Source organism: Bos indicus, chromosome 9 (assembly GCF_029378745.1).
Source record: "Bos indicus isolate NIAB-ARS_2022 breed Sahiwal x Tharparkar chromosome 9, NIAB-ARS_B.indTharparkar_mat_pri_1.0, whole genome shotgun sequence".
NCBI lineage: Eukaryota > Metazoa > Chordata > Mammalia > Artiodactyla > Bovidae > Bos > Bos indicus.
The window spans coordinates 92,227,823-92,253,773 of NC_091768.1; the positions used below are offsets into that span (position 1 = coordinate 92,227,823).

A 25,951-nucleotide genomic window follows, 5' to 3' on the forward strand; every position below is an offset into this window, starting at 1 on the left:
GATAAACAGAATGTGAATAATGGAATATTATGCAGCCTTAAAAAGGAAGGAAATTTTGACACATGCTACAACACAAAGGAGCCTTGAAGACATTACGCTAAACGAAAAAAGCCAATGATAAATGTCAAATCCGGTGCGATTCCACTTGCATGGTGTACCTAGAGCAGTCAAATTCGTTAGACAAAAGAGAATGGTTGTTACCAGCGGCTGGGGAGATGGAGGAGAGAGTGAGGTGAGGAGTTTAATGCAAGAGGTTTAGTTTTGCAAGATGAAAAGAGTTCGGGAGACGAATTGCATAACAGTGTGAACATACTTCACACTACTGTCTGACCACTTAAAAATGGTTCAGATGGTAAATGTTATGTGCATTGTACTGCAATTACAAATATAGTTTGTTTGTTTTAAAGAGGAAAAAGGTCACTATTGAGCCCTCACTGCTTTGCTCTCTCTGTCTGCAGAGAAAATAAAGGCTTTGTGTCCCGGCCGTGAACACAGCCAGATGGCAGCACCCCCATCTTTCCCTCAAAGGTGGGCTTCCTGCCGCTGGCCTCTTGCAGCGGGGCCCACGCATGTGCTGGAGAAAACCTTTTTCATCTCATCTCTGGGGTTGGCATCTCTGACACGTGTTATTTTAGCCAAGGGCTATTTCTCTGTGATTCTACATTTTGGGTTTTGTTTTCGCTGCTTCATCAGCTGAGGAACAGTGACCTGTTGTTGCCGTGCCGGGACGCTGCTCCTGTGATCTTGCCAGGGCGGCGGGTCTGGGAGTTGTTTTCCGAGCGGTGGTGACAGACGAGCTGTGACTCAGGGCAGCACGCTCACCTGCTCTCCCCCGAAACAAAGGCATGCGTTTGCCTGAGGACAGAGTGAAAGGCCTTTCGCAAGGTTGCTGGGGGCGGTCCTGGCTTCCTTCACATCTTCCAGACAACCCTGATGAATCACACAGCTCACAGATGTGCCGTTTATTATTTTCACAGCGATTCTGGACACCCATTGTTTCTCCACGTAATTTACGGCAAGCCTTCCTTTTGACTTTTGGGGGGACCGGGTGTAAAGTGCTTGACAGAGTTTTCTCCTGTTTCTTGTTTTTCAGGATCCTTTCATGGATCCACTGCCTGGACTTCCTAACCACGCTGCCTTGCTCCTGGGACCCTGTCAAGTCGACTGACCATTAATCTCCCTCAGTGCACAAACCAGACTGCAGGTGAGTCCGGCCCGTGGGAGCTGTGGTTCCTGTCCAGTGCCACGGCTGTGTTAGTAAGGGTTTAATTATTTGTTGCCATTATTTGTGTTTTAAACTGAGCTTGATCATTGCCTCCAAAGAAATGTCAGCCCTTTTGACTTCTGTGGCTGTACATTCTTACATATAAAAGAATGGAAATTAAAAACCAACTTCATGTATTAGAAGTAGGTAACCCACTCCAGTATTCTTGCCTGGAGAATCCCATGGACAGAGGAGGCTGGCGGGCTACATACAGTCCATGGGGTCGCAAGAGTTGGACACAACTGATTGACTAAACCTAACCTCATATATCAGAAACATAACTGGAAGCATCATTTCTGACTTGCCTCAAACACTGATACATTGGTTAGAATAAAAAAAACAAAACTGAGGAGGTGGGGTGGTTTGGATCATCCCCTGGAATTTTGCTTAACTAACAGACTCTCTAAACAAATTGGAGTTTTAAAGGAAATCAATAGAATCTAAGTTTGGGTATGTTTTTTTTTTTTTTGGATGCTCACATTCTTTTTTTTTTTAAAATTAAAAAAATTTAAATATTTCTTTCTAGGATGCTCACATTCTAACAAGTCAGCTTCAGACTTTTATCAGTTTCTAAAGTGAGGACCCTTAAAGTCTTTAGAAAAGCACGAGAGATTAGTTTCATTAAAATGTTTTTCTGTTCCAAAGGAGAGCTTTTATTTTCTCCCTCTGTTTTTCACCTCAGCCTAGTTTTTGAGAACATTTAGTCTTTATCCTTTGAGGTATGCTATTCTGTGTGACAAATGAAAGCTCCAACACAGTGCAGTACCCGGAGTCATATTACCACAAACATGGTCATTTTTCAGCAGTAACCACTTATATTGGAGTGCAATATGAGCTCTTTCAGTCGTTCATGTATAAAGGAAAGGTGCCTCTGTGGTCACTGAAAAATCAGTGTATTGCAGTGACAGAGTAAAGGGATTTTCTCATTTTGCTCTTTAGAATCATTGATTCAAAACCTCCCAACACCCAGCCTATAGGAGGTCTCTGTCTTAAGCTGATTGCTATGCCTGTTCGGTTTCTGAATTAACATCAGACAACAGATAATGTGCTTAAACTCACTAGCACAGGAATGTGCAGTGCTGTCTACTTGGCTGATGACCTGCAATGCAGAAGGAGAACCAATTCCGCAAGTCACGCTTGTCCCTACGTCTCTGAGTTGTGTCAGGCCCAGAAAGAGGTTGCTTGGTTCCTCTGTCACCTGAACATAGCTTGTAGAAAGTTCTGTCCTAGTGGAATGTAGTTTAGGTCATGACTCTTACTGACACTGCTGTTCTTAATTCAGGTGACGATGGGAAACTCCGAGAGTCAGTACACCCTACAAGGACCTAAAAATCATAGCAATACTATTACTGGTGCTAAACAAAAGCCTTGCTCCCTGAAAATCCGTGGCCTTCATGCCAAGGATGACAAGTCATTGCACGGATGGGGTCATGGAAGCAGCGGAGCGGGGTACAAGTCCAGGTCGTTGGCCCGAAGCTGCCTTTCTCACTTTAAGAGCAATCAGCCTTACGCATCCCGACCAGGGGGCCCCACGTGCAAAGCCTCCAAAGGCAGTGCCTACGCCAAGCATAGGACAGGTGCCGCAGGGTCAGATTTCCAGGGCACCGATGCCGCTTTCTCGCCCGAGAACGGCTTCCACTATGTCGGACGCCCGCCCGAGGAGAACCACTCGGCTTCGAGGGACTGCCGCAATGGGCACCTTCTCAACTGCTACGGCGGGAACGAGAGCATCGCATCCACCCCGCCTGGCGAGGACCGCAAGAGCCCCCGGGTGCTCATCAAGACGCTGGGCAAGCTGGACGGGTGCCTGCGGGTAGAGTTCCACAGCGGCGCCGCGCCCCCGGGGGCCTCCCCATCGGGCGGCCCGGTGCAGCTGCTGCGCTACTCGGCCGGTTCCGCGCCCAGCCCCCGCGCCTCCCCGGCAGCCGCCGCGCGCCCCCGCTCCAGCAAGGGCAGCTCGCTCAGCTCCGAGTCCTCCTGGTACGACTCGCCCTGGGGCCCGGCCGGCGAGGTCAGTGAGGCTGAGGGCTCCTTCGTGGCGCCAGACACGCCTGAGCCCGGCCTCCACACTGGCTTCCCGACCAGGGATGCTCCAAAGCCTTTCAGCCAAAGCGCCTCCCTCTCATCCCTCCGGGACCCCTACCCCAACGCCTCCCTTGGGAGCCTGGCCCCCGCGGCCCTGCGGCTTTCCGATGACTACATGGGCACCCGCGCCAGCCTCAGTGCCCGCGTCTCCTTCGCCTCCGACATGGACGTGCCGGCCCGCGTGGAGCGCGGGGAGCCCGGGCAGTTCGCGTCCTTCACCCTCCCTTGCCGCAAGTCCAGGGCCCTGGGCGAGGAGTCCTCCAAGAAGGACACCCTGAAAGCCAGGATGCGCCGCATCAGCGACTGGACGGGAAGCCTCTCCAGAAAGAAAAGAAGACTCCAGGTGAGTCAGGCTGGAGTGCCGGGAGAGATGCTCTTCGATTGGTTTTCTATCTGCAAAACGGGAAGGCTAGCAGAAGGTACTGCAGAGAGCATTCTGAGACTTAGATGAGCTGCTGAGAGTGGTTAGCCTAAGACTTGGCACTCCTTGTTTTCGGGTGTGTGTGTGCGTGTCTGTATGTGTGTGTATCTGTGTGTGGTGTGTGTGTGTGTGTGTGTGTTTTCCTTTTGCTTCAGACATGCATTTTCACTCTGAACCCTCCACTCCAGTCATTCCCATTCTGTCCAATCTTGTGCCTCCTGGATTCTGGAGTAAAATCCACAGGCCTCATCCAAGACCTAGTCAAACTGTTCTTAGAAAGAACAGCCTAAGGGAGACTCCCCAGTGAATTGGTTATCTGAGTACTCAGCTAAAACTCATTCTCAAAGCCTAGAACGAAAGGAAGAGAGAGAAGCTGTTGTCGTTTTGGGATGAGTAGCCTTCCTGGATGAGTAGCCTTCCTGAACTCGATATTACTTTAGGGAGATTAAAATTCCTATTGTTCATTGAGTACAATGGGGAAAAAAAATGGGTATAATCTTACCACCTCCTCATGGGGACAGCTAACGGTGTTGAAAACATCTTGACCTGAGCACATGGAATCACAAAAACACAATGTTGATGAAACAAGAATCATGATGGTGACAGTAATACTTTTAATGGGCGTATAAAGTTTGAACAGGGGAGACAAAATGACTTCAGTGCCAGCGAGGAAAGTAAGACTTTGCCCTCTTTGGTAATGAGAGGCGATTGCTAGGTATTTTTAATTGCTCTTTTGTATTGTTTGTTTTTGTGTGTTTTTGCTTTTAATTATTTATAGAAAGGAGAAAGTATATATATACATATTTTAACTCACCTTAAGTCATATTGTTGAAGGAAATTTAAGTGACTTTGGGAATTTGTTGAAGGAAATTTAAGTGACTTTAGGAATTTGTCTCTAGTAGAGTGACATTTTGACCATCCTTCCCTGAGCAGATTGTTTCAGATCTGTAAAATTTGCCATTAGTTACTTCCTTCCTAGGCACAAAGTCCAAGCCCCCTGCCCCAATATTTTCCTTTGTCCCTTTCTTCCTCCTCTCAGGAGGAGACTAAGGATAGATGATCAGTGTCCTGTTACAGAACTCTTCATATCCCTGAGTGCAGTAATTTGCTTCCTCCTGACTCATTACTTGTTCAGGTCAAACCATTAAGTAGTAAAGATTTCTTTGACCTTTCTCTCAGCTGCCAAGTACACTTGACAACTGACAGCAATCAAACGTAAAGGGAAAGATAGCTCCTACTTTCTGGGGACCCGCAGTCCTATGCAGACAACTTTCTCATCTTCTTGATGCAAGTGCTGTGTTGTCGACTTGTGTTCAGCACTCATCTCCCGGGACCCCTGAGCCTGTTCCTCCACATCTCTCATTTGCATAGAGCATGTTCTCTTCTGTGTGTGTGGCCTGGCTTATACATGGTCAGTTCCCATTCAGTTCGAAAGCAGACCTTTGCCACTGTGGACTGACCACATTCCATCCTATGCAGACCCCTGCCGCCCAGCCACCCCTGGGAAGTGAAGCTCCTTCAAGTCTGGATCATCCAAGACTTAACTGGATGATTTGTAAGTCCATGGAGTTAAGAACAGAATGGTTACAAGATCAAAGAGCCCGAATCTGAAAGGACTTCCCCTCATCTGGGCTTCCCAGGTGGCACTAGTGGTAAAGAGTCCGCCTGCCAATGTAGGAGATGCAGGGTTGATCCCTGGGTCAGGAAGATCCCCTGGAGGAGGAATGGCAACCCACTCCAGTATCCATGGGCAGAGGAGCCTGGTGGGCTGCAGCCCACAGGGTTGCAAAGAATCGATTTAGCATGCACACGGACCCTCTCATTTTAAAATGAAGAAACTAATGTTAAAGGAGTTTGACGATTTATGGCTAGTTAGTGGACATGACTGAAGTGACTTAGCAGCAGCAGCAGCAGTGGAGAAGCTGGGGCCAAAGCCATTTGTGCTAAAGCTCAGATGTGTGTCTTTTCCACTTGGCTGCATGGCCAAGGTACTCTTGGTACTCTAGTAATTTCGTGGGGGTTATTGAACATTAACATAACAAATTATCTTGGATTTTTAAAAAGTGGCCTACAAAGGCAGCTTTTTGCCTTTTGCTTGTGTCCGATTTTGATAATTTATAAAGGTGAACAACGTTTTGGTAGGTGTGCCACTTCCACTGGCCTTGCCTTTGTTTTCCTTCGTTCTCTTTTTTTATTTTCCAGCTGGGTTTTGTCTTTGGCCATACTGTGTAGCTGGTGGGATCTCAGTTCCCTGACCAGGGATCGAACCTGGGCCACTGGGGGACTCCTGCCTTCGCTTTTCTTTTACAATTGAAGGTGAAGACAAAGTTTGGGTCTTTAAAAATACAGTCAGTGGGTAGGAGCAGCAAAGTGTGTGACAGTGTACCATAGTTAAGGTACCAAATGCTTATTCTCTTACACAGACTTCTGTATGCCAGTACAGCTAAGACTCAGAAGGTCTTCCCATGATGGGCAGACATATTTGTTTTGACTTCTAAAAAAAAGTGATGTGAAAAGAGCCATCCTTTCTTTAGAGGGTTTTCAACCACTCTGGGGAGTTACAGCCTGAAAGCAAATTCATCAGTGAAGATACTTAGTAGCTGAAAAAGGATATTCAAACATAGAGGGTGGGGGGATGGGTGTGCAGGAGGAGAGCGTGTGTTTGAAGCTGGTGGACGACTTGTAGCGATGCAGCTGTTCTGAGACGGGTCCTTGGTAAACTTTCCATCCTGTGAGTCAGGTGGGCCAGGTTACACCGAGGGAACAAAAGCCCTCAGTTCTCCGAGGTTGAGCACAAATCAGTCTGCGTCGTTCTCAAGCTGCAACTCTGTTCTGCATTGATCCCCTCTGGGCCCCCAGGTCCATGGAGTAGTTTCCCTCCAGGACACCCCAAGCCTCCGGGACAGAGGGAGAAGAAACCTATTGATGGTTTTTGAAGCGCCCGCTCAGAAGCCACGCCTTTCACATCTGTTCGCGTTTATTGGGCAAAGCGGGTCACGAGACCACGCCGAACTCCAAGGGATGGGGGTTGGGAGCAGGGAATGGTCTTGCCAGGGGCCCTAGGGGTGAGTCCTGACCACTGCTGCAGAGTTTCTTAGCGAGAGTCAGGACACAGAGACCCCGGCTTTCTGACCCTCTTCATTTTAGACTCTTGCTGCCCCTTGAGGGCCCCACAGTCCCAGGGAATTTCTGCAGAGGACCAGTGGGCTTTACTATGAAAAGAAGGACAGTGGCATGTGAAGAACAACACGGTGAATTTGGTGCTTTTTCCCATAAAGTGAGGAATGGAGATGAGTTTTCTTTTAGCTCCCAAGGAATTTAGTGACGTCTCTTGAGTTCCTCTTCACTCTGCTGTAATGCTATAATGTCAAGTTATGGTACCTGTCATTTATGATTATCTGATGCAGATAGGAATGAAAATTAGACTTCTTTATGTACATGACTAACACAGCACCTTAGCGTCACACACACAGCACAGTGATCAGGAAATCCAGCTGAATCTCCCACATTCCTTCCTTCCTATTAACCTGAAAATGAGTCACTAGCTATTAGGATTCTAGATAGAAAGCTTTACACATTTGTTACAGACCAGGGAAATTGATATCTGTGTATATGCATCAGTTATAAATGCTAAAATATGTGATCTTTTCTCCATTTTTCAAGGAGGAAAATTTGTCTTTTGCTCTGGTTGAACAGTTAAAAGTTAGCACTATGACTTAAGTCTACCTCTTGTGAGAACCAATGTCAGGAGGGCTGACAAGTTACACTTCGGTTTGACACTTGATGCTTTTCTCTGGCAGGTCTCTGCTGGGTTTGAAACACCCCATCACAGCTCTTGCTGGCTATCAGAGGCAATCCCAGTGTCCTGGGGCTATGAGTCAGAGAGTCCTATTCATAGCTGAAATAATGTCAATATGAGCTAAATGAGAAATATTCCTTCATCTCCTAGGAACGTTTGAAGAGCAACACAGTGACAATTGAGGGGGAAAAAAAAAAAAAAAAAACAACCCTTAAACTATTTTGAAAGTTTCCTGTCCAAGTGACTCACCATAGCTGGCTTATTTGCTCAGTTCTTGCATAAGCATCAGGGTATAAATAAATCTGACTATGGGATATCGTATAAACACAGTGGAAGATAATATTTTCATTAGTAATAGCTATGTTTGGGGCTCAGTTGTTTGTAGCCCTTGGGTATTTAGAAGCACTTGTCTAATTGATGATTTTCCTACAAAAGATACCAGGTAATTGCTGCTTGATTTCCGGATGAAATTTCTGGAAAGAAAACCCCTCCAAACAGGGCAATATTCACCATAAAGTCTTTAGTCAGTGGTCCTTGACCTCATTTTCCCTCCTCTTTATTTTAATGGAGAAGGAAATCTAATTGAAAATTCACTAGCCTGTGAGTTAGAGTGTGTTAAGAGTCTCTGCAGAATTACCTTAACCTAAGCTGTAAATTTGAAATGTCAGAGTCTTTTAAGTCATAAATCAAGCTTACTTTCTTTATTTTTTAAAAGATTTGTTTGTTTATTTATTTTTGGCTACATCGGGTCTTGGTTGCCGCACTCAGGATCTTGGTTACATGCAGGATCTTTCACGGTGGGCTCCTCTTCAGCTGAGGCATGTGGAATCTCCAGTTGTGGCTTGTGGGCTTCGTTACCTCTTGACATGTGGGCTTCCCAGATGGTGCTAGTGGTAAAGAACCCACCTGCCAATGCAGAACAGGTAAGAAAAGCAGATTTGATCCCTGGGTCAGGAAGATCCCCTGGAGGAGGGCACGGCAACCCACTCCAGTATTCTTGCCTGGGGAATCCCATGGACAGAGGAGCCTGGCTACGGTCCATGGGATCACGAAGAGTTGGACACGACTGAGGTAACTTAGCATGCAGCATGCACATGTGGGATCTTAGTTCCCTGGCCAGGGATTGAACCTGCATCCCTTGCACTGGAAGGCAGATTCTTAACCATTGGACCACCAGGGAAGTCCTCCTAAGCTCACTCTCTGCTCAGAAATTTACTTACTGCTATTGACCAATGAATGGCCTCTATGCAAGTTATTCTTCTTAAATGGCTAGACCTCTAGTCTAGGTGTTAGAGGAAACCTTCTTGTTTTCAGCTCTGTGCACGGCCAGTTCAGTATTCAGTGCGTGTTGTCTTAAGTAGGGCAGTGGTTATTAGATAAACCTAATTTTATTTAGAAATGCTTATGTCTCATTTTGTGTCAGAATAAATATTAAAGAATCTTGCTTTGGTATTCCCAGTGCTTGGAATAAAATGAGTGCTCAAATAAAACAATGGGAATGAGTAAACAGTATATTCTTTTCATGAAAAAATTCCCAAATTAAGTAAAATATATTAGTTATGAAATAACTACAGTGAAATAGCTATGTTTCTTAACAAGAACCCTTTGTGGATAAGGAGCCCAGGTGCATGGTTTTTACTATCCAAAGAGGGAAAATATTAATATGATGCTAACGATCTTAATGTCTAGACCTGAGCAGGGGTTCAGAAGCTGCAACTGTTCACTGTGGGGAGTGGAAGAAACGTTTATATATAATAACACCCTCCTTGACCCTGAAATTAGTGCTTCTCCTGTTTAGCTTAAAAATGATCCAGAAAGAAAACAAGACTGCAAGAACATGAATTCTTTCCTGGAAGATCCTGATTCATAGTTAGCCAAGAAATTAGCCAGAAATCTTCACTAGTATGTTTTGAATATACTAACTCATTTTTTGATGCCAAGTGTGGGTTAGATTTAGGATGTGTGCATGCTAAGTTGCTTCAGTTGTGACCAACTCTTTGCCACCCTATGGACTGTAGCCCACCAGGCTCCTCTGTCTAAAGGATTCTCCAGGTGAGAATACTGGAGTGGGTTGCCATTTCCTCCTCCAGAGGATCTTCCTGACCCAGGGATCAAACCTGTGTCTCTTACATCTCCTGGCAGGCAGGTTCTTTACCAATAGTGCCATCTGGGAAGCCCTAGATTTAGGATGCTCAGGAATGATTGGTTTACACTTTTTAAGCATTGACTCCCCTGCCTATACACTGGTTTGGACTGTATTGTCTCTATGATTCTTTCTGGTTTGCAGACTTGCTGCATTAAAAAAAATTTGCTTTGCAGCATTTCTATTAGCGAGCCACACTATTATATTTGTGCATATTTGTGCATATTATATTATATGCACGCCATGTGGGGGAAGAGGTGCTTTGGCTATACATAACCTCTGATGGGTGGTCATCTGCGTTGCTCACAGGAGCCGAGGTCCAAGGAGGGCAGTGACTACTTTGACAGCCGTTCGGATGGGCTGAACGTGGACACGCAAGGGCCCTCCCAAGGGTCTGTGTCCCTGTGGTCAGGGGGCTCTGCTCAGATCCTGTCCCATAGAAGTGAATCTGCTCATGCGATCGGCAGCGACCCCCTCCAGCAGAACATTTATGAGAATTTCATGCGAGAGCTGGAGATGAGCAGGACCAACACGGAGAACCTCGAGACGTCCACGGAGACGGCCGAGTCCAGCAGCGAGTCGCTCAGCTCTTTGGAGCAACTGGACCTGCTCTTTGAGAAGGAACAAGGGGTGGTGCGCAAAGCCGGGTGGCTCTTCTTCAAACCCCTCGTCACTCTGCAGAAGGAAAGGAAGCTGGAACTGGTGGCCCGGAGGAAATGGAAGCAGTATTGGGTGACACTTAAAGGTATGTGGTCTTCACCACCCAGGGGGTCCCAGGAGTTCTTTCCTCTGCTCTCCTCTTTCCTAGGAAATGTCAGCGAGTCCAGGCTGGACTGGAGTTCATGTGCAGGCATCTGATCCAGAACCGTCCAGCCTGCTTTCCTAAAATACCTTCTCAAACCTGTATAATATGTTCACTTAACAGTCGTATGCATCTTTCATTCTACTGAGTGATGATTGAATGTAACAACTATTGCTTATTATTTTATAGGGGTTTCCGTACCACTCTTTAATACTTGTCCTGCATTTGGGGGATGGGAGGGGAGCCCCGGATAAGTAACCAGGTGTAGTTGAGTTATTTGGAACGTTGAGCATGGATTGTGCACATGTTCAGAACCCCAGAGAGGCAGTCCTCCCCAGCTTGTACAGTGAAGAGTTTCATCCGCATCATTTGGTTTGTGTCACCCCACGTTGATGAGCTAAGAGTGTCTTATTGTCATCACAAACATGTGCTTTGTTTTTGTTTTGTTTTGTTTTTCTGATGCAGAAGAAATAGGAGAAAGCCTTTGCTTTGTGAGGATGATAAAAGTTTTTCACAAGCCTTACCGTTTAAAAATTATAATTGCCTCTCTCATTGTGGATGGATAGATTATTTGATGCGATCTGAGGCTTTGAGTCAGCATCGCGTTGACTGATATAGATGTGAACGCCGAGCAACCCCACAGACCCGGGCATTTCTGCACAGCTGTCCTGAGACTCTTTGTCAGAGGAACCTGGTGTGGTTCCTCAGTAGCAGCTGGCACCCTTCCTTGTCATGGGAGAAGGCAGAAACGGGGGTCACGCTGGACAAAGTGCAGGTGAAAGGCCCAGAGCTATCTGCAGTGCTCCCCATATTTAGAAATTGTGAGTTTTGGGGAGCTGGCATCAACTCATTACCCAGCACCCTCTGGGAAAGGGACACGGAGAAGCCATCTCTTCTCTAGGTAACACCTTCCCCCAGCAAACTGGAGGTTTTATGCAAGTTGAGACCCGGAATCCCTCACAGATGCAGCCCTCTTTTCCAGTTCTCGATTGGATCCTCGTGGTATCTTGTGGCTCAGGAAGGCAAAGGGCGACCCCCTGGGGGAGGCGGGGTCTTCTGTGGGAGGACGGAAGAGATTTGGAAAGCTGGAATAATGGATTGGATCCAGCAAGATAACATTTTTAAGGGATAAGTTGATGCTTTTAAGGTTTAATGATCAAAGAACTACCCAAGTGCGGGAGAGGGAGGTGTGTCTCTAGAGCATGTCAGACACTTTTCTTCAACGTGAAGTTTGTTTACTAAAATGGGTGCTTTGGGACACTGAAAGCAGGATGCTTTCCCTGCTTGCCTTGTGGCTTTGAAAGCCCCAGAGCACACCCCATGGGGTGGTGGTGGTGTGCGTTTGTGTGTCCATATCCTGCTTCGAGAAGCACAGCCATCGGTGACACCGAGGGGCTGTAGAGCTGTGCAGTATGGAAGATGACAACGATTTAGCAACATTTAACCTGGAGGACTGAGAACTGGGGTGACCGTGAGTATAGTGGTCTTCGGGAAGAGACACTGAGTTTATTCTGGTTTATCAAGGTTGGGACAGGACTAATAGGTAGAAGACAAGCTGATGGTGAATTAGTATAAAAAATACACGAAGGGAAAACCCAAAAACCTAGTGCTTTCCAGAGTTTGTGCTCCCGGAGATGTTTGTAGTGCCAGGTGCTTGGAGGCCCCTGGGGAGGTGTGGGCAGGTGTCATTTAAGGTTGAAAGAGGACGTCTCTAGAACACTGTCTCCCATCCTGGCAGCTGTCCAGGGAACCTCTGGCTGCTGGCTTCAGGGGCACAGATTGTCCTGACTTGTCTCTGACCTTTGTAAGATCCATGGGCCTGCCCGGGCCCTTGCTTGTTAAGCATTTGAAGCCCCGTGGATAAAGGATGCTCTCTGGGTGACAGTGTTATAAAGCACACATCCCTTTGTTTCCTTGGCAGCCCAAGAAAGGGTTGGCATGAAGATGTTTTTTTCCCTCCATCATAACCTATCCCATGTGCTTTTCTATGCCTCTTTCCTCTGGGAATTCAGTATTGATGAGTTCAGCTTTCTTGGCTTAGAATCCAAGCTGTAATATTTGGGCTTAACTGTTTGATTTAATTGGCTTAACTGTTTGATTTAATTGTAGTTAAAAACATATATATATATATATATAGGTATACACACACACACACACACACACATATACATTTAAGCAGAGTTTTAAAATTATCCTTGAAGTGTCTCTGTAAATAAAGTCGAAGCAGTGCTTTTAAGAGAGCAGCTATCAGCCAACCATCTGGTTGCCCACCTACACTGAATGTCTAGGTATGCTAATGGCACACATGTTTTTTAGGGTTTGGAGGATGTAATAAAACTTTAACAAGGGTGATTCTGCTTTCCAGCTGTCTTTTCCAATGAGTGGATTTACGCGTGGTTCACAGGGGACTTCCCGGGCAGAATGTTGGCAGGGCGGATATACTGTCCCTCAGAATGCACAATACGTGGGATGCTAAGGCTGGCAGCATCTTGGTATCTGCCCGAAATGAATTTTACTTCCTCTAGATAGAATGATTCAAGCCCCGGCCACTGGGAGCTCAGTGTTAAGGGAACCATTGCAAAGAATTTGGACTAGGGTGGAGCTGGCACCGCTACCCTGGTCCTCAGGACCCCGGGTCATGGGATGTTGTATGTGCAGCGGTAGCATCAGTCAGACGTTTCCTGATGGAAAGATGGGAGGATTATTTCTAAGTACATCAGTGGCTGGAACAAAGGACTGGCTCAGGCCTGCAGCAGTGGCTCAGGCCATAAACCTCATGCCCCTTCCCCTTATTCTAAGAGGCTCTCACAGCCTCTGCCTTTGGATGCGGGTTGATTGTGGGAGGAGAGATTGCTCAGTGCCCCACTCAGAGTACTCAGAGATCAGAGAGTACCGGGGAGGGAGAAAGCGCTGCCTCAGGGATGCCATCCCCGGGGGCAGAGCTGGGGTCGTGCACTTTTTTTCTCCTGATTTCTATGCTGTGCTGGGTTCCATTGTAAACTTGTGTGACCATGTTTCCCTCATGTCCCTTCTTCTCGTTCCTTTCCTACATGGGTCCTCAGGACCTGTGACAGGGGCCGTACTGTGCTTTTCTCTTTCACAGGATGCACGCTGCTGTTTTACGAGACCTACGGGAAGAATTCTATGGATCAGAGCAGTGCCCCCCGCTGTGCCCTCTTTGCAGAAGACAGCATAGTGCAGTCTGTCCCGGAACATCCCAAGAAGGAAAATGTCTTCTGCCTCAGCAACTCCTTCGGGGATGTCTACCTATTCCAGGTACCGCTGAGCTTTCTAAATGGAGGGTGTGGGGGGGGGAGGAGGGAGGGAGAGGGTGGGAAGATTTGGGAGAATGGCATTGAAACATGTGAAACGTCATGTATGAAATGAGATGCCAGTCCAGGTTCAATGCACGATGCTGGATGCTTGGGGCTGGTGCACTGGGACGACCCAGAGGGATGGTGTGGGGAGGGAGGAGGGTTCAGGATGGGGAACACATGTATACTAATTAAATAATTTTCTATTAAAGGAAAAAATAAATAAATAAATAAATGGAGGGTGGAGGCGAGATCTCATGTCCTGTTAGGACGAGAAGGATCCGAATTAAGAGGCATGACTTAGCAATAAAATAGAGTAAAAGCCGTTAAACTTTGGGTTAAAGTTTAAGCAAGAGAACTGGCCTCTGCTGACTGCCAGGCACCATGGGGCTATCACCATTCAGTCATTCACCCAGCAAGCATTTCTTGGGTGCCTCTGTGCCTGCATGTGTGCTAAGTCGATTCAGTCATGTCCGACTCTTTGAGACCCCATGAGGTGTATCCCGCCAGGCTCCTCTGTCCATGGGATTCTCCAGACAAGAGTACAAGAGTACTGGAGTGGGTTGCCGCGCCCTCTTCCAGGGGATCTTCCTGACGTAGGGATCAAACCCGTGTCTCTTACATCTCCTTCATTGGCAGGCAGGTTCTTTACCACTAATGCCATCTGGGAAGCCCCGTATTTCCAATATTCCACTCAAATTCTCAGTATTTACAGACAACTGTTTTAATATTATTGTGCCCTCCCGGAAAAGTTCTTTTATTATAGTTTTTCGTAAATGAGTCCATACCATGGATGTAATTTCATATCCAGGTTTCAAAATGTAGCATTTTGCTCCTAACATTTCCTCGTCTTATTAAAATTATGAAGGTAGCCTGCTTTTTTAGAGAGCGACGAGATGTACACTGCATGAATATACTGTTTTTTTCTTTTTTTGTATTTTTGTTACTCTCGCTGCTGGTGAACAGCTTGATTCTGGTTTGTCTTCCCATCCTATCTGGGGCCATGTGACACCCTTGATGCTCTCACAGGCCCCCTGGAGTCACGGAAGCCTGCAGATCTGTGTTGAGTGTGTTTTTTAAACTTAAACAGTTTTTTATGAAGTGGAGGTATTTGGGGGTTTTACACATCCAAGCCCAGGCTGCCACTTGGGAGAACACTTTTGTGGAGAAACAGTTCCAAATCGCTTCTCCCTCCCTACCCCCCGTCCCCTCTGTGTTTAGGCCACCAGCCAGACAGACCTGGAGAACTGGGTCACCGCCATCCACTCGGCCTGCGCATCCCTCTTCGCAAAGAAACACGGCAAAGAGGACACTGTCCGGCTGCTGAAGAACCAGACCAGAAACCTCCTCCAGAAGATAGACATGGACAGCAAGATGAAGAAGATGGCAGAGTTGCAGCTGTCCGTGGTGAGCGACCCAAAGAACAGGAAGGCCATAGAGAACCAGGTACAGATGACCTATGAGTGTCTCCTCCCGTTACTCACCTCCCTGGCGGCAAACTCAGATGTGGGAGCTGGTTCTTACACTTCCGGCGGAAATAGTTTCTGTGGTCTCTTGGTTCAAGTACTTAAGTGGCTGCACTTTTGTCATATGGGAAATACGATCTGCTTTGGTGGCTGTATAGGTATAGTGGAACATTTTATGACCAGATCTTGTTTCCTCGTATTGAGGAGCTCCTGCTTGCCTAGCTGATTCTGTGAATATTGTCACGTTTGGAACAAAATTTGTATAATAAAACTACTGGAAGATGAGACAGGTATGATTCTAATACAGAGGATGGCTTCAAAAACGGTAGTCTGGTTGTTGTTCAATTGCTATGTCGTGTCTGATTCTTTGCAACCTCACGACCTGCAACACATAAGCTTTCTTGTGTTTCGCTATCTCCCGGAGTTTGCGCAAACTCATGTCCATTGAACGTGTTGGTGATGCTATCCAACTATCTCCTCCTCTGTCACCCCCTTTTCCTCCTGCCCTCAATCTTTCCCAGCATCAGGGTCTTTTCCAGTGAGTTGGCTCCTTGCATCAGGGGGCCAAAGTCAGTATCAGTCTTTCCAATGAATGTTCAGGGTTGATTTCCTTTAGGATTGACTGGTTTGATGTCCTTGCTGTCCAAGGGACTCTCAAGGGTCTTCTCCAGCACCACAGTGAGAAAGCACTGGTTCTTTGGTGCTCAGCCTTCAGTGGTTTGGTATAACACAGCTATTCCTGTATCCGTGGCTTTGGGGGAAAAACACTATTTTTTTGGCTTGTTTTTTCTAACAGATGAGGTGCTAAAGAAAATGCTTTCTTTGGCCTGTTTCCACATTCATCTAGTAATTAGGCAGCTACTGTCTATGCTGCTTGCATTTTACAGGACGGGAAGCAGCTTAGTGTCAGTCTTCCTTTGCTCAGACGACCTGAACACTTAGACAAGTGTCAGTGAATCTCTTCAGTCAGGTTCCCTGGGAAACACACTGAGAGATTTGCATGTGAGGAGTTTTATTAGGAATGCTCTCAGGAGTAAGGGAGTGAAGTGAAGTCGCTCAGTCGTGTCCGACTCTTTGCGACCCTGTGAACTGTAGCCTACCAGGCTTCTCTGTCCATGGGATTCTCCAGGCAAGAATACTGGAGTGGGTTGCCATTACCTTCTCCAGTGGATCTTCCCGACCCAGGGATCAAATGTGGGTCTCCCGCATTGCAGGCAGATGCTTTACCCTCTGAGCTATCAGGGAATTAAGGAGAGACTCTGGTTCTGAATTGTGCGGAGCTGGTTCCACAGGGGGCTTAGCAGCTGGGATGGCCATTCAGAGTTGCTTGCTTCTAGTGGGGCATGCCATGACAACTGATCAAGGTAGCTGCCGTCAGAGGGGGCTGATTCCCAAAGAGAGACCTATTTGTGAGCCATGAGCAGCTAAGGGGAAGAATGCCTTTGTCTTCAAAGGGGAATCAGGTGGTACACAACAGTATCTACTACAGTCCCCTTCAAAATCAGTGTCCAGTGATTTGGGAACTTGAAGAGGGATAGGCTGAAGATGGGTTGGCGTGTGCCTGAATCTTTCGTCCTTTTCACTTTGTAAATTATTATAGAGAGACTAGGTTCTTTTAAAAAAAATTCCATGGCAACACAACAATTTAGATTCCCCATAGAAATAATTTTGTCTGCAGCATTTGACTTAAATCACAAATAGTCTTCTCTCTGTGTCTGAATATTTAACCTTGCTTAGAATTTTTTTTCTGTCTGCATATACATGAAGAACTTAGAATGTGTGGAAAGAAATTCCTAGCTGTAAATAAGAAACTGATGAAAGGCTTGCATTCAAATGATATATTTGTGACACATTAAGAATTTGGAATCTGTCAGTTGGCAATAGTAAAATAACCAAGTAATTCCCATCTCCTGCCCCCTCATCAAGTGTTTCTAAATGACAGTGCAGTTGAATGGATTTTCTGGTGAGACCTGGATCTGTCTTTGCTTCTCTTTTTCTGGTATCTTGTGTTGTCTTTCTCCCTACCCAATCCTTCCCTCTCACTGTTTGTCCATCTGGCCTGGCGTGCTGCGATTCATGGGGTCGCAAAGAGTCGGACACGACTGAGCGACTGATCTGATCTGAACAGATGCCTATAGCTTCAACAAATAAACATAATTTTAAAATACAGATCCCGTTTCTAAGAAATGTATCATTTAGTTAGAAAGCAGGCCTCATAAGCATGAAACTGATGAATATTCTAGAATGATGTAGATTAGGGCATAGTCATCAGATGCTGTGAGGGATCATGGGTTGAGCTTGTGCTGTAATTTTGAGGAGGTGGAGGAAACTTCCTGGAAGAATAGGGCCTTAAAAAATTGGCAAGAGATGTGTAAGTATGAAAGCCAAACCCTATTGGGAAGAGAGTGTAGTACATGGTAGGCAATTTGGTAGTCTAGTTGACCCTTGAGTAACACCAGGGTTATGGGCTCTGACCCTCTGGCAGTCGAAAAGCCACATGTAACTTATAGTTGGCCCTCTGTTTTCAACTAACCACAGTCATATAGTACTGTAGTATTTACTTAAAATCTGTGTGTAAGTGGACGCGTGCAGTTCACATCCTTATTGTTCAAGGGTCACGTGTAGGAGTAACAGAGTGGGGCTTGGGTCTCCTGAGCACACGGGAGCTGAGATGTGGGCTGGGAAGGGATGAAGAGATGGAGGTTTGGTGGGGCAGGGACTGGTGTAGCTTTTTCAGGGTCTGTGAGATAACACTGGGAGGTAAGCCTCTAGACCTAAGGGAGGAACATGCGTTTTAAAATTGTGATGAAAGCATGGTGAATGCATCCTCTTTGGAAGATTAATCTGGCAGTGGCTTGGATAGGGGTAAGAATGACCCTGGTCTGCGTGTGCAGCTGTGAAGGTCTGGACCAGAGTAACACGACAGAAGTTTAACAATTTTTATGGAAGATGTTTCTCCCAATGCATCATTTTTGATAATTTTATAGAGTATTAAAGATAGTTTCCTATGCACCTGAATTGAAATGTTCCTCAAACAGACAATTGATTTATAGTGTGGCATGTGGGATCTTAGTTCCCCAGTCAGGGATTGAACCTGTGCCCCCTGCAGTGGAAAGTCTTAACCCCTGGATTGTCAAGGAAGTTCCAAAATATGCTCTTTATTTAAAGAGTGACAGCTCGCAAACTACAAACTAGAACATATTGATAGTTTTGCCAAGGAACTGAAAAGGAAGTTGAAGCCGCCAAGGAGAACCGTGGGAGTGGACGGTTTTGGGGGTTTTGACAAGGCCGCATCTGCGGGGGACAGACACATCTCTGCCCTTGGCCACTTCATTCCCAGAGCCTGGCCCGGCTCCTGTCTGGGAAGAGATCTGGCCTGCGGGCAGGCCCTGACCTCTCAGCTTTCTGTCTGGGGCAGGCAGGGATGTGATGCTGTAACGCAATTCACACGACAAGCGGAAAGGCCTGAGGAGGAGGAGAAAGGTTTTCTTCATGTTTTCTCCACACCATGTCTCCCTCGTGGTCCTGAATTTCCAGGATCCAAAAGCCACGGTAGTCTGTCTGTCATCAGAGATGCTGCTCGTGGGCTCAAGTGCCAGAGTTAGAATCTCATACTGATTGTAGTGGGAGAAGGTGTGGTTTTAACTGGCTCACTAACATTTAAAGCCATACTTTAGTCTCCTGGACACCCAACTTGGAGTTTTCAGGTCCTTATGTGTTGTCAAATGTTTAGGTCAGGGAGAGGAAAGGGAAATTGGGCAACATTGAGCTGGTCCTGGCCCTTTTTTTTTTTTTTTTGGCTTCTTGTTTTCTTTCTCTGTTTATGGCCACAAGAAGTCCAAGCAAACATTTTTTTTTAATTTGAATTTTCATTAATTTTTAAAATTTTCATTAATTAAAACTAAATTTTCATTAATTTTTTTCATTGTTGGTAAATGCTTCATTTATGATGTCAAAATTGGTGCTGTTTTTTTCTTGGGAGAGGGGAATTACTTTCATATGCCCCCCTACACAGATCCAAGGGTCTCTGGTGGTTGGATGGCCCAGAGAGGAACTCTTTTAAAGAATTAGGGTAATTATAACTTGTGACCAATGTGCATTCTTTGGCAGAATCATTGCATGAGTATTTAAAGCACTGCGCTAATACTACTGATTTTTCATTTTGGTTTTCCCCTCTCCCACCCCCCTCCCCCTTGCTCGCACCCCTTCCCCCACACCCTTCCCTTGATCCCCTCCCCTGCACACAATCACCTTCTCATATTATGCTGCTGAATTTCTGGTAAGAAACAATTGGGTTGATCTTTAGGCATTCCACCTGAAAATATTCTCCGTACCAGAGCCACAGTTTTTAAGGTTGTAATGTATTCATGTTTTCCCAGAGGGCTTTGCGGCAGGTAACGTGAGCTACATTCGCTGTGCCCACTGTTCTTAACTCACTTGCCAGATGGTTGTAAAGAAAGCTATTTTTCTCTATACTTGCAGACACAGAGTATGAAGCATTAAGCGGGGGGGAAGCAGGCACATGCTTAGGATTACTTTTATGAGATGGTTTTGGACTAGAGAATGTTCTATGACATATAAAGGCAAAGGTATTTACAAATCAAATCAATAAGAACATGATCTCCTAAATATCCCAGAAGTATATAGTTTTCTCTAAAGTGCCTTTTAAAAACATCTTTAAAAGAGCAGTGCTTTATCAATTACCATTGAAAACTCTCAACCTCACTCTATTTTATTTTACATACAAGGAAATAATTTATTTACGCAGCACTTTCCCCCAGAGATCCGAAGAACCCCAGAACTAGTCAACTTGTTGCCTAATGAGAGCTGAACTGAGAGAGTACATTACATCATGCGAGATAAAGTCTCTGGAACAGGTTTTCTTTGAAGAGCTTTGGTTGGAGGAGCTCCTTGTCGATTCCCTTTTCAGATAAAGTCGCTATTGCAGTAATAACAGCCGAGTGTCAAGCCGTCATGTGGGGACATGCTTGGCTTAGAAGAGACCATCATGTGCTCTTGTCCCCAGGCCTTCTGGGGACTGTGGGGCAGGATGACACCACTTGCATTTGGGCATGTCCAATTGGGAGCAGACTGTCCACAGGGCAGTTCCCTTTGAAGTTCTGAGGGAGGAAGAGCTGTAAATTAAGTCCATTAGTACTTGATTTTCCTTTCCATTTATTATTTTAAACAAGTGAACAAAACAAGTGAATAAAACCTCCCCACCCTAAGGCGATCTTGGCCTCTTCCCAGATGGCTCCCTCTCCCCATTCTGACTCTCTCTGGGCCTTTCTCACCTCCTGGGGTCAGTTAGGAGCAGGGAGGTGATGCCCTGAAGGAGCAAACTGTCAGCTGGTGGGATTGGGACTGCACTGGGTTTTGTGAACCATGGGCTCTGTTTTCAATATTTACTTAGTTTTTTTATTTAAAAATATTTATTTATTTATGGCTGGGCTGGGTCTTCACTGCCATGCAGGCTTTGCTCTGGTTGCAGAGCAGGGCCTACTCTCTAGTTGCGGTGCAAGGCCTTCTCAGCGTGGTGGCTTCTCTCGTTGCAGGAGCACATGGGCTCAGTAGTTGCGGCTCACAGGCTCGAGAGCACAAGCTCAGTAGCTGTGGCACACGGGCTTAGTTGCTTTGCAATGTGTGGTATCTTCCTAGACCAGGGATCGAACCTATGTCTCCTGCATCCGCAGGCAGACTTTTCACCATTAAGCCACTAGGCAAGCCCTTGTGTAAAGTTTTAAAATAAAAAAGAGGATGGATTGAGCTCAGACCACTGGAAACTGCAGTGAAGGGAACAAAAGGAACAAAAGCTTGAGGGAAATATGATCTAGGGCACGTGGGTGGAAGCAGAACGGGGAACAGAGCATTGGAGTATTTGTGAAGGGGGTTTGAGGGAGACAAGGCCAGATTACCAGGGGCTAGGCAGGACAAGGCATCCTGCAGCAGGCCGGAGGGGGTGGCACGTACAGGAGGTGCTGAGGATGGGAAGTTCACATTCAGTTAGTTCAGACTCCGGGCCAGGTGAGCGTGCAAACTGGGAATTTGAAGAAGATGCTGTCTTTGCCCTCAGGGTGCTCCTAGTCAAGCAGGCTGATAGACAGCTAAGCACATAATTTTGACATAATAGAATGAATTGGGAGTAGATGATATTCCAGAGTGTTGTGAAAGACACATGGGGAGTTCAGCCTCATATGTAGTCAGGGAGGACTTCCTGGAGGAGTGATGCTCGAATTGCTTCTCAAAGAATGAGGAGTTAATCAGGAGAGGAATAGCAAAGGGAATTCCAGGCCAGGGGTTGGCGTGAGCCAAGGCAGAGTGCTCTGAAATGATGCGGTCATCCTGGCAGTTTGAATTTTCAGCACATGATGGGTAGGTTGTGAGAGGTGAGGTGTAGCAGAACTGTCTTCTCTCTTCTCTCTAAGGCTGCAGGTTTTGCCCTTCCTCAGGTGCTTGGGCCACACAAGGCCAGAGTGGTTTGCATCTAACAAGAGAATCTGACCATCGGATTCCTGGGATTAAAAATCGTGCAGTGGCTCCCTGTTGCTTACAAGATAAAGTCTCTGATGACAGCTCCCCTCCTTGACCTTTAGCTGCAACGTCAAGCTTCCTGTGGGTTCCACTTCTTTCTTTGGATTTTCCCTCAGGCAGAGAGGACCCACGTGGACCACATGCCTGCTTGCAGACTGCCCCGTCCCCTCCCCCATCATTGGACTCATCCTTGCCTGTCTGTGATGAAGGGTTTAGCTCTTCCCAGGAGCTGCCCTTGACCGCCCTCCCCACCCCTCCATCAGGGACCTACTATGCTCCGATAATTCTCAGGGTCGCTCTTTATCTCACACACTGTTTTGTAATTATCCCTTTGCGTATAAGGTCATTCCTAGAATGAAATAAGAGCTCCTAAGGGATGAGTAACTGCCCCTCCCCACCATCTGTTTCCCTGGTACTTGGTTCCAGGTAGATCGTGGACACTCCTGTGTTTCCTTCCCTCTTCCCTGGGCTGGTCCCCACCTCAGCCCCTCACCAGCTCCTGCTCCTTTGCTTGGGGCTTCACTCTTACATTCACCAGTGAGCATCTCCTTTCCTGTTTCACTCTTCATCCTCATGGTTTCCAAGGCTACCACTCAGGACTCCTCAGGCCAGGATTCTGTGTGATTCTACAGTCACTCCACATGGTCAGGTTGTCTGTATCACCCATCTGATGGATGAGTGTGTAGACGCTGGGACAGATGCAGGAAACGGTCCAATGTCATCACACAGTGTCAAGTTGTCCGAGCTTGAACACAAATCCTCACTTCTAATGGGATCCAGCCTCGCAAAAAGATTTGTGAATCAGATTGTGCTTTGCTCACTAAGGAACCAGGTGATGCACAGTTTTGTGTCAAGTAGAAATTAATCTTTAATTTGCTTGTTTTCTTAACTTGAATGTTTGAGCTTGATATGATGGGAAATATATTTATTATGAATGCATTTGGCAAATGAATTTGATGGCATGTGAACATCTCAAAGGGAAAAATAAAACATAACCAATATTCTAAACCAGTAGCTGGTTGCTCTAACTACCAGTTAACTCCAGTGTTTTCTGTGTTACTAGCTGGGTTCTTCTGTGGAGGTCGGTTTTAGTGCTTGGAAAATATTGTATGGGAGGTTTTCAACTTACTCTGCCAAAAAAGGAAAAACTAATTATCTTTTAGGACCAATTTAGAAATGGACAAATGACTGAATACTGTGATCAAATGGCCAAATGGTAGAAAATATTTTTCTAGGAGTGTTGGGTGTGGCAGGAATGTACTTGTCATCTTTTTAATGCATCACTTATTCATCTGTTATTTTTAGCATTAGCCTTCATCTCCTTTCCCTCCCACTTTCTAGAGTGGACCATAGCCTTTCTGAGCTCATTAAATAAATATAGATATATTAGCCATAAAGAGGAAATTTTTGCATTGTGTTTGTATCAGTGCTAAATAATGGGAGTTTTCCTCAATTTTTTTTATTAATAATTTTTCTTTTACAAATGAAAGATAAAACTTCCTTTGCATTCATATTAATTTTGTGTTTTGTGCTAAGAAATGAAAGCTCAAGCTACATAGCAGTTGAGTTTTAATTTTCATGTCCAGATGAAATAAAAAAATGTCTAGGCACAATTCTCAGTAGAATGTAGAAAGAAGGGGGGAAACTGTCTTGGTTTAAGGGAACTGATTTGGGGCATTTTCATTTTTGATCATATTAGGAAAAAATCTCTAGAAATTCCCTGATAAATGTGAGATTGGATGATATTACTGTTTTCATAATGATGAAGACATTTTCTGAGGTAGCATGTATGATAGATACAAAACTGTCTTCTGTTTCTCTCTTTCGTTTAAAAAGAATGTATCTTTATCTCATTGTTTGCAGGATAAAGGGATAAAATACATGTTTTCCTTTTAGTTAATGTTACGTTGAATTTGGGCCAAACTTGAATATCAAGGCTGATAGGAAATTGAGAGGCAAGATGTTCACCCAAATGAGAGAGCAGATAGTCTTACAGCTTCTCTATAGAACACCTGGGAATTTGTGGGGAGAAATGTGATTGATGATTAGATGAAAATTTAAATGAAAGTTGCAAAGTAATTACTAGACAGTGTACAACACCAGCCTTATGAGCAAGAAGACCTGGGCTCGGGGGCTGTGTTCCAAGTGCTCTGTGGAAGCCTGTTCCCACGTGTTGTTCCCATTAGGATCAGCTTTGGGCCTTGGCCAGCCTGGAAGGGCAGCATATTGTGTGACCCTGGTCAAGTCACCTCCTTCCTGAGCCTCAGTGTCCTCTGCTGAGGAATGACGGCCTGGCAGCCCTCACTGCCTGTGTCCACTGGCATTCCCGGTATTACAAGATCTGTATTGAGCTCGTGGGTCTGGTGTTTGTACTTCTCTCTTCTTTCCAATTAACCCAAGCACCTGAATCCATGTCCTTACCAGACTTTTACCTGCATATTCTCCCATGTCCTTCTCTACAACTGTGGTGAGTCTATGGAAAGAAAAATCATTGTTACTTATCCAACCTCAGATCCTCATTTAACTTCTCTGACTGATTCTGTCCATAAAGAACCATGACCTTTAAAACAAGATAAATATTGTCCTTACACATGCACTAGATGTGTGACTAATGATGGCTAACTCTGCCACAGAGCACTTTGGGAATGAAGGCGGTATTAGTCAGGGTTCCCCAGAGAAACAGGACCAATACGATGTGTAAAAAATATATTCATAAAGAGAGTCATTATAAGGAATTGGCTCGTGTGAGTATGGAGATGGGCAGGTCCCAAGGTCTGCAGTGAGTCAGCCCGCTACAGACCTAGGAGAGTGGACAGTGTGGTTTGCATCTGAAGCCTGGCAGGCCTGAGACCCAGGATGAGCCAATATTTCAGTTCTAGTCATCAAAAGCCAGGAAAAAAGCTGACACCCCAGTTTGGAGGCCCATCACGGAGGAGGAATTCTCCCTTGCTTGGGGAAGGTCAGACCTTTTGTTCTAGCCAGGCCTTCAACTGATTGGATGAGGCCCACCCACATGAGGGAGGGCAGTCTGCTTTACTCAGTCTATCCACTTAAGTGTTAAACTCATCCCTAAACTCTCTCATAGAAACACCCAGATTAGTGCTTGACCACACATCTGGGCACCTTGTGGCCCAGTCAAGTGGATGCATAGAATTAACCATTACAAAGGATGACGGCAGGAAACATCATTGAAATGGAAGTAAAGTCCCTTCTCAATTGCATTTTCTACTAAGTTCAGATTAAAAATGCTCTCCATAATGTGCAGTATTGATTGAGATACTAGGTCTCTTGAAACATAGTCACATATATTAACAAAATTCTTGATCTTTGTAGGATCTGCTTTGGGCTATTGGAGTCTCCCAGCCCCTTCTTTCTTTCAACAAGCCTAAGCATCAGAATCCATATTCCTCCTATGAACTTACCTGCATTTTGTCCCAGGGTTTTGAGCAGAGAGGTCTGGGTGTGCTCAAGATTACAAAATGTTTCTGACGGAATTTGGAGGTTCCCTGTGTATTGTTTAGGATGGAGCTGTCTTTTCTTTCCAGTAATGCTTTGATGTATAGTCATTTAAATACATTCAGTGATGCCTTTTAAAAAAAGCTTTGTAAACTGCAGAAGTCAGTGATAATATGAGATTGTCACCTTCCCTGATCTAAAGTGTTTGGCCTGGACCTGGGTTTTATTTTATTTGCTATTTTGTCTTTTTGTTCCTCTGTGGATGCTGTGGGCTTCTGTATTGTCTGGTACCCAATAACTCACTGGTTTCTTTGACTTTCATACCTCCGCTCTCTCCAGAATGCCTAAAAAGTATCTCATTAGCTGTTTCACATGGAGTTATAAATGAGAGATAGGCTTGAATACATTACCCAACCGAGAAATATCTGCATGTTATTAAAAGACAAAAGAATGTGCCTACAAGTGTGGATTTTCAGGTATTAGCTTGTAAAGATATTTGTGAGACAGAACTGGGAGTATAGTTTTTTCTGGGTATTATAGTTTCCAGTCGATGTAGTTTGTGGTTACATAATACCCATCCATTACTGCTGGAATCTAGAATTCTCTAATATAAGACTACAGAGAGATTTGCTGTTCAATTTGATCTGCCATGTTAATCTGAAACAGTGGT

The 25,951-nt window shown here is 45.6% G+C and overlaps 1 protein-coding gene across 7 annotated transcripts in view; it reads left to right on the forward strand.

The window, feature by feature from the left end:
- TIAM2 (TIAM Rac1 associated GEF 2) overlaps positions 1–25,951 on the forward strand; it is a 236,290-nt gene that overhangs the window by 114,926 nt on the left and 95,413 nt on the right. For all 7 annotated transcript variants that reach the window (XM_070796428.1, XM_019967625.2, XM_019967622.2 and 4 more), the window contains 5 exons: positions 1,094–1,204; positions 2,547–3,692; positions 10,022–10,457; positions 13,618–13,790; positions 15,050–15,274. In XM_070796428.1, coding sequence (XP_070652529.1) covers positions 2,553–3,692; positions 10,022–10,457; positions 13,618–13,790; positions 15,050–15,274 — 1,974 coding nt within the window. In that variant the 5' untranslated portion in view covers positions 1,094–1,204; positions 2,547–2,552. The remainder of the gene's footprint in view (positions 1–1,093; positions 1,205–2,546; positions 3,693–10,021; positions 10,458–13,617; positions 13,791–15,049; positions 15,275–25,951) is intronic.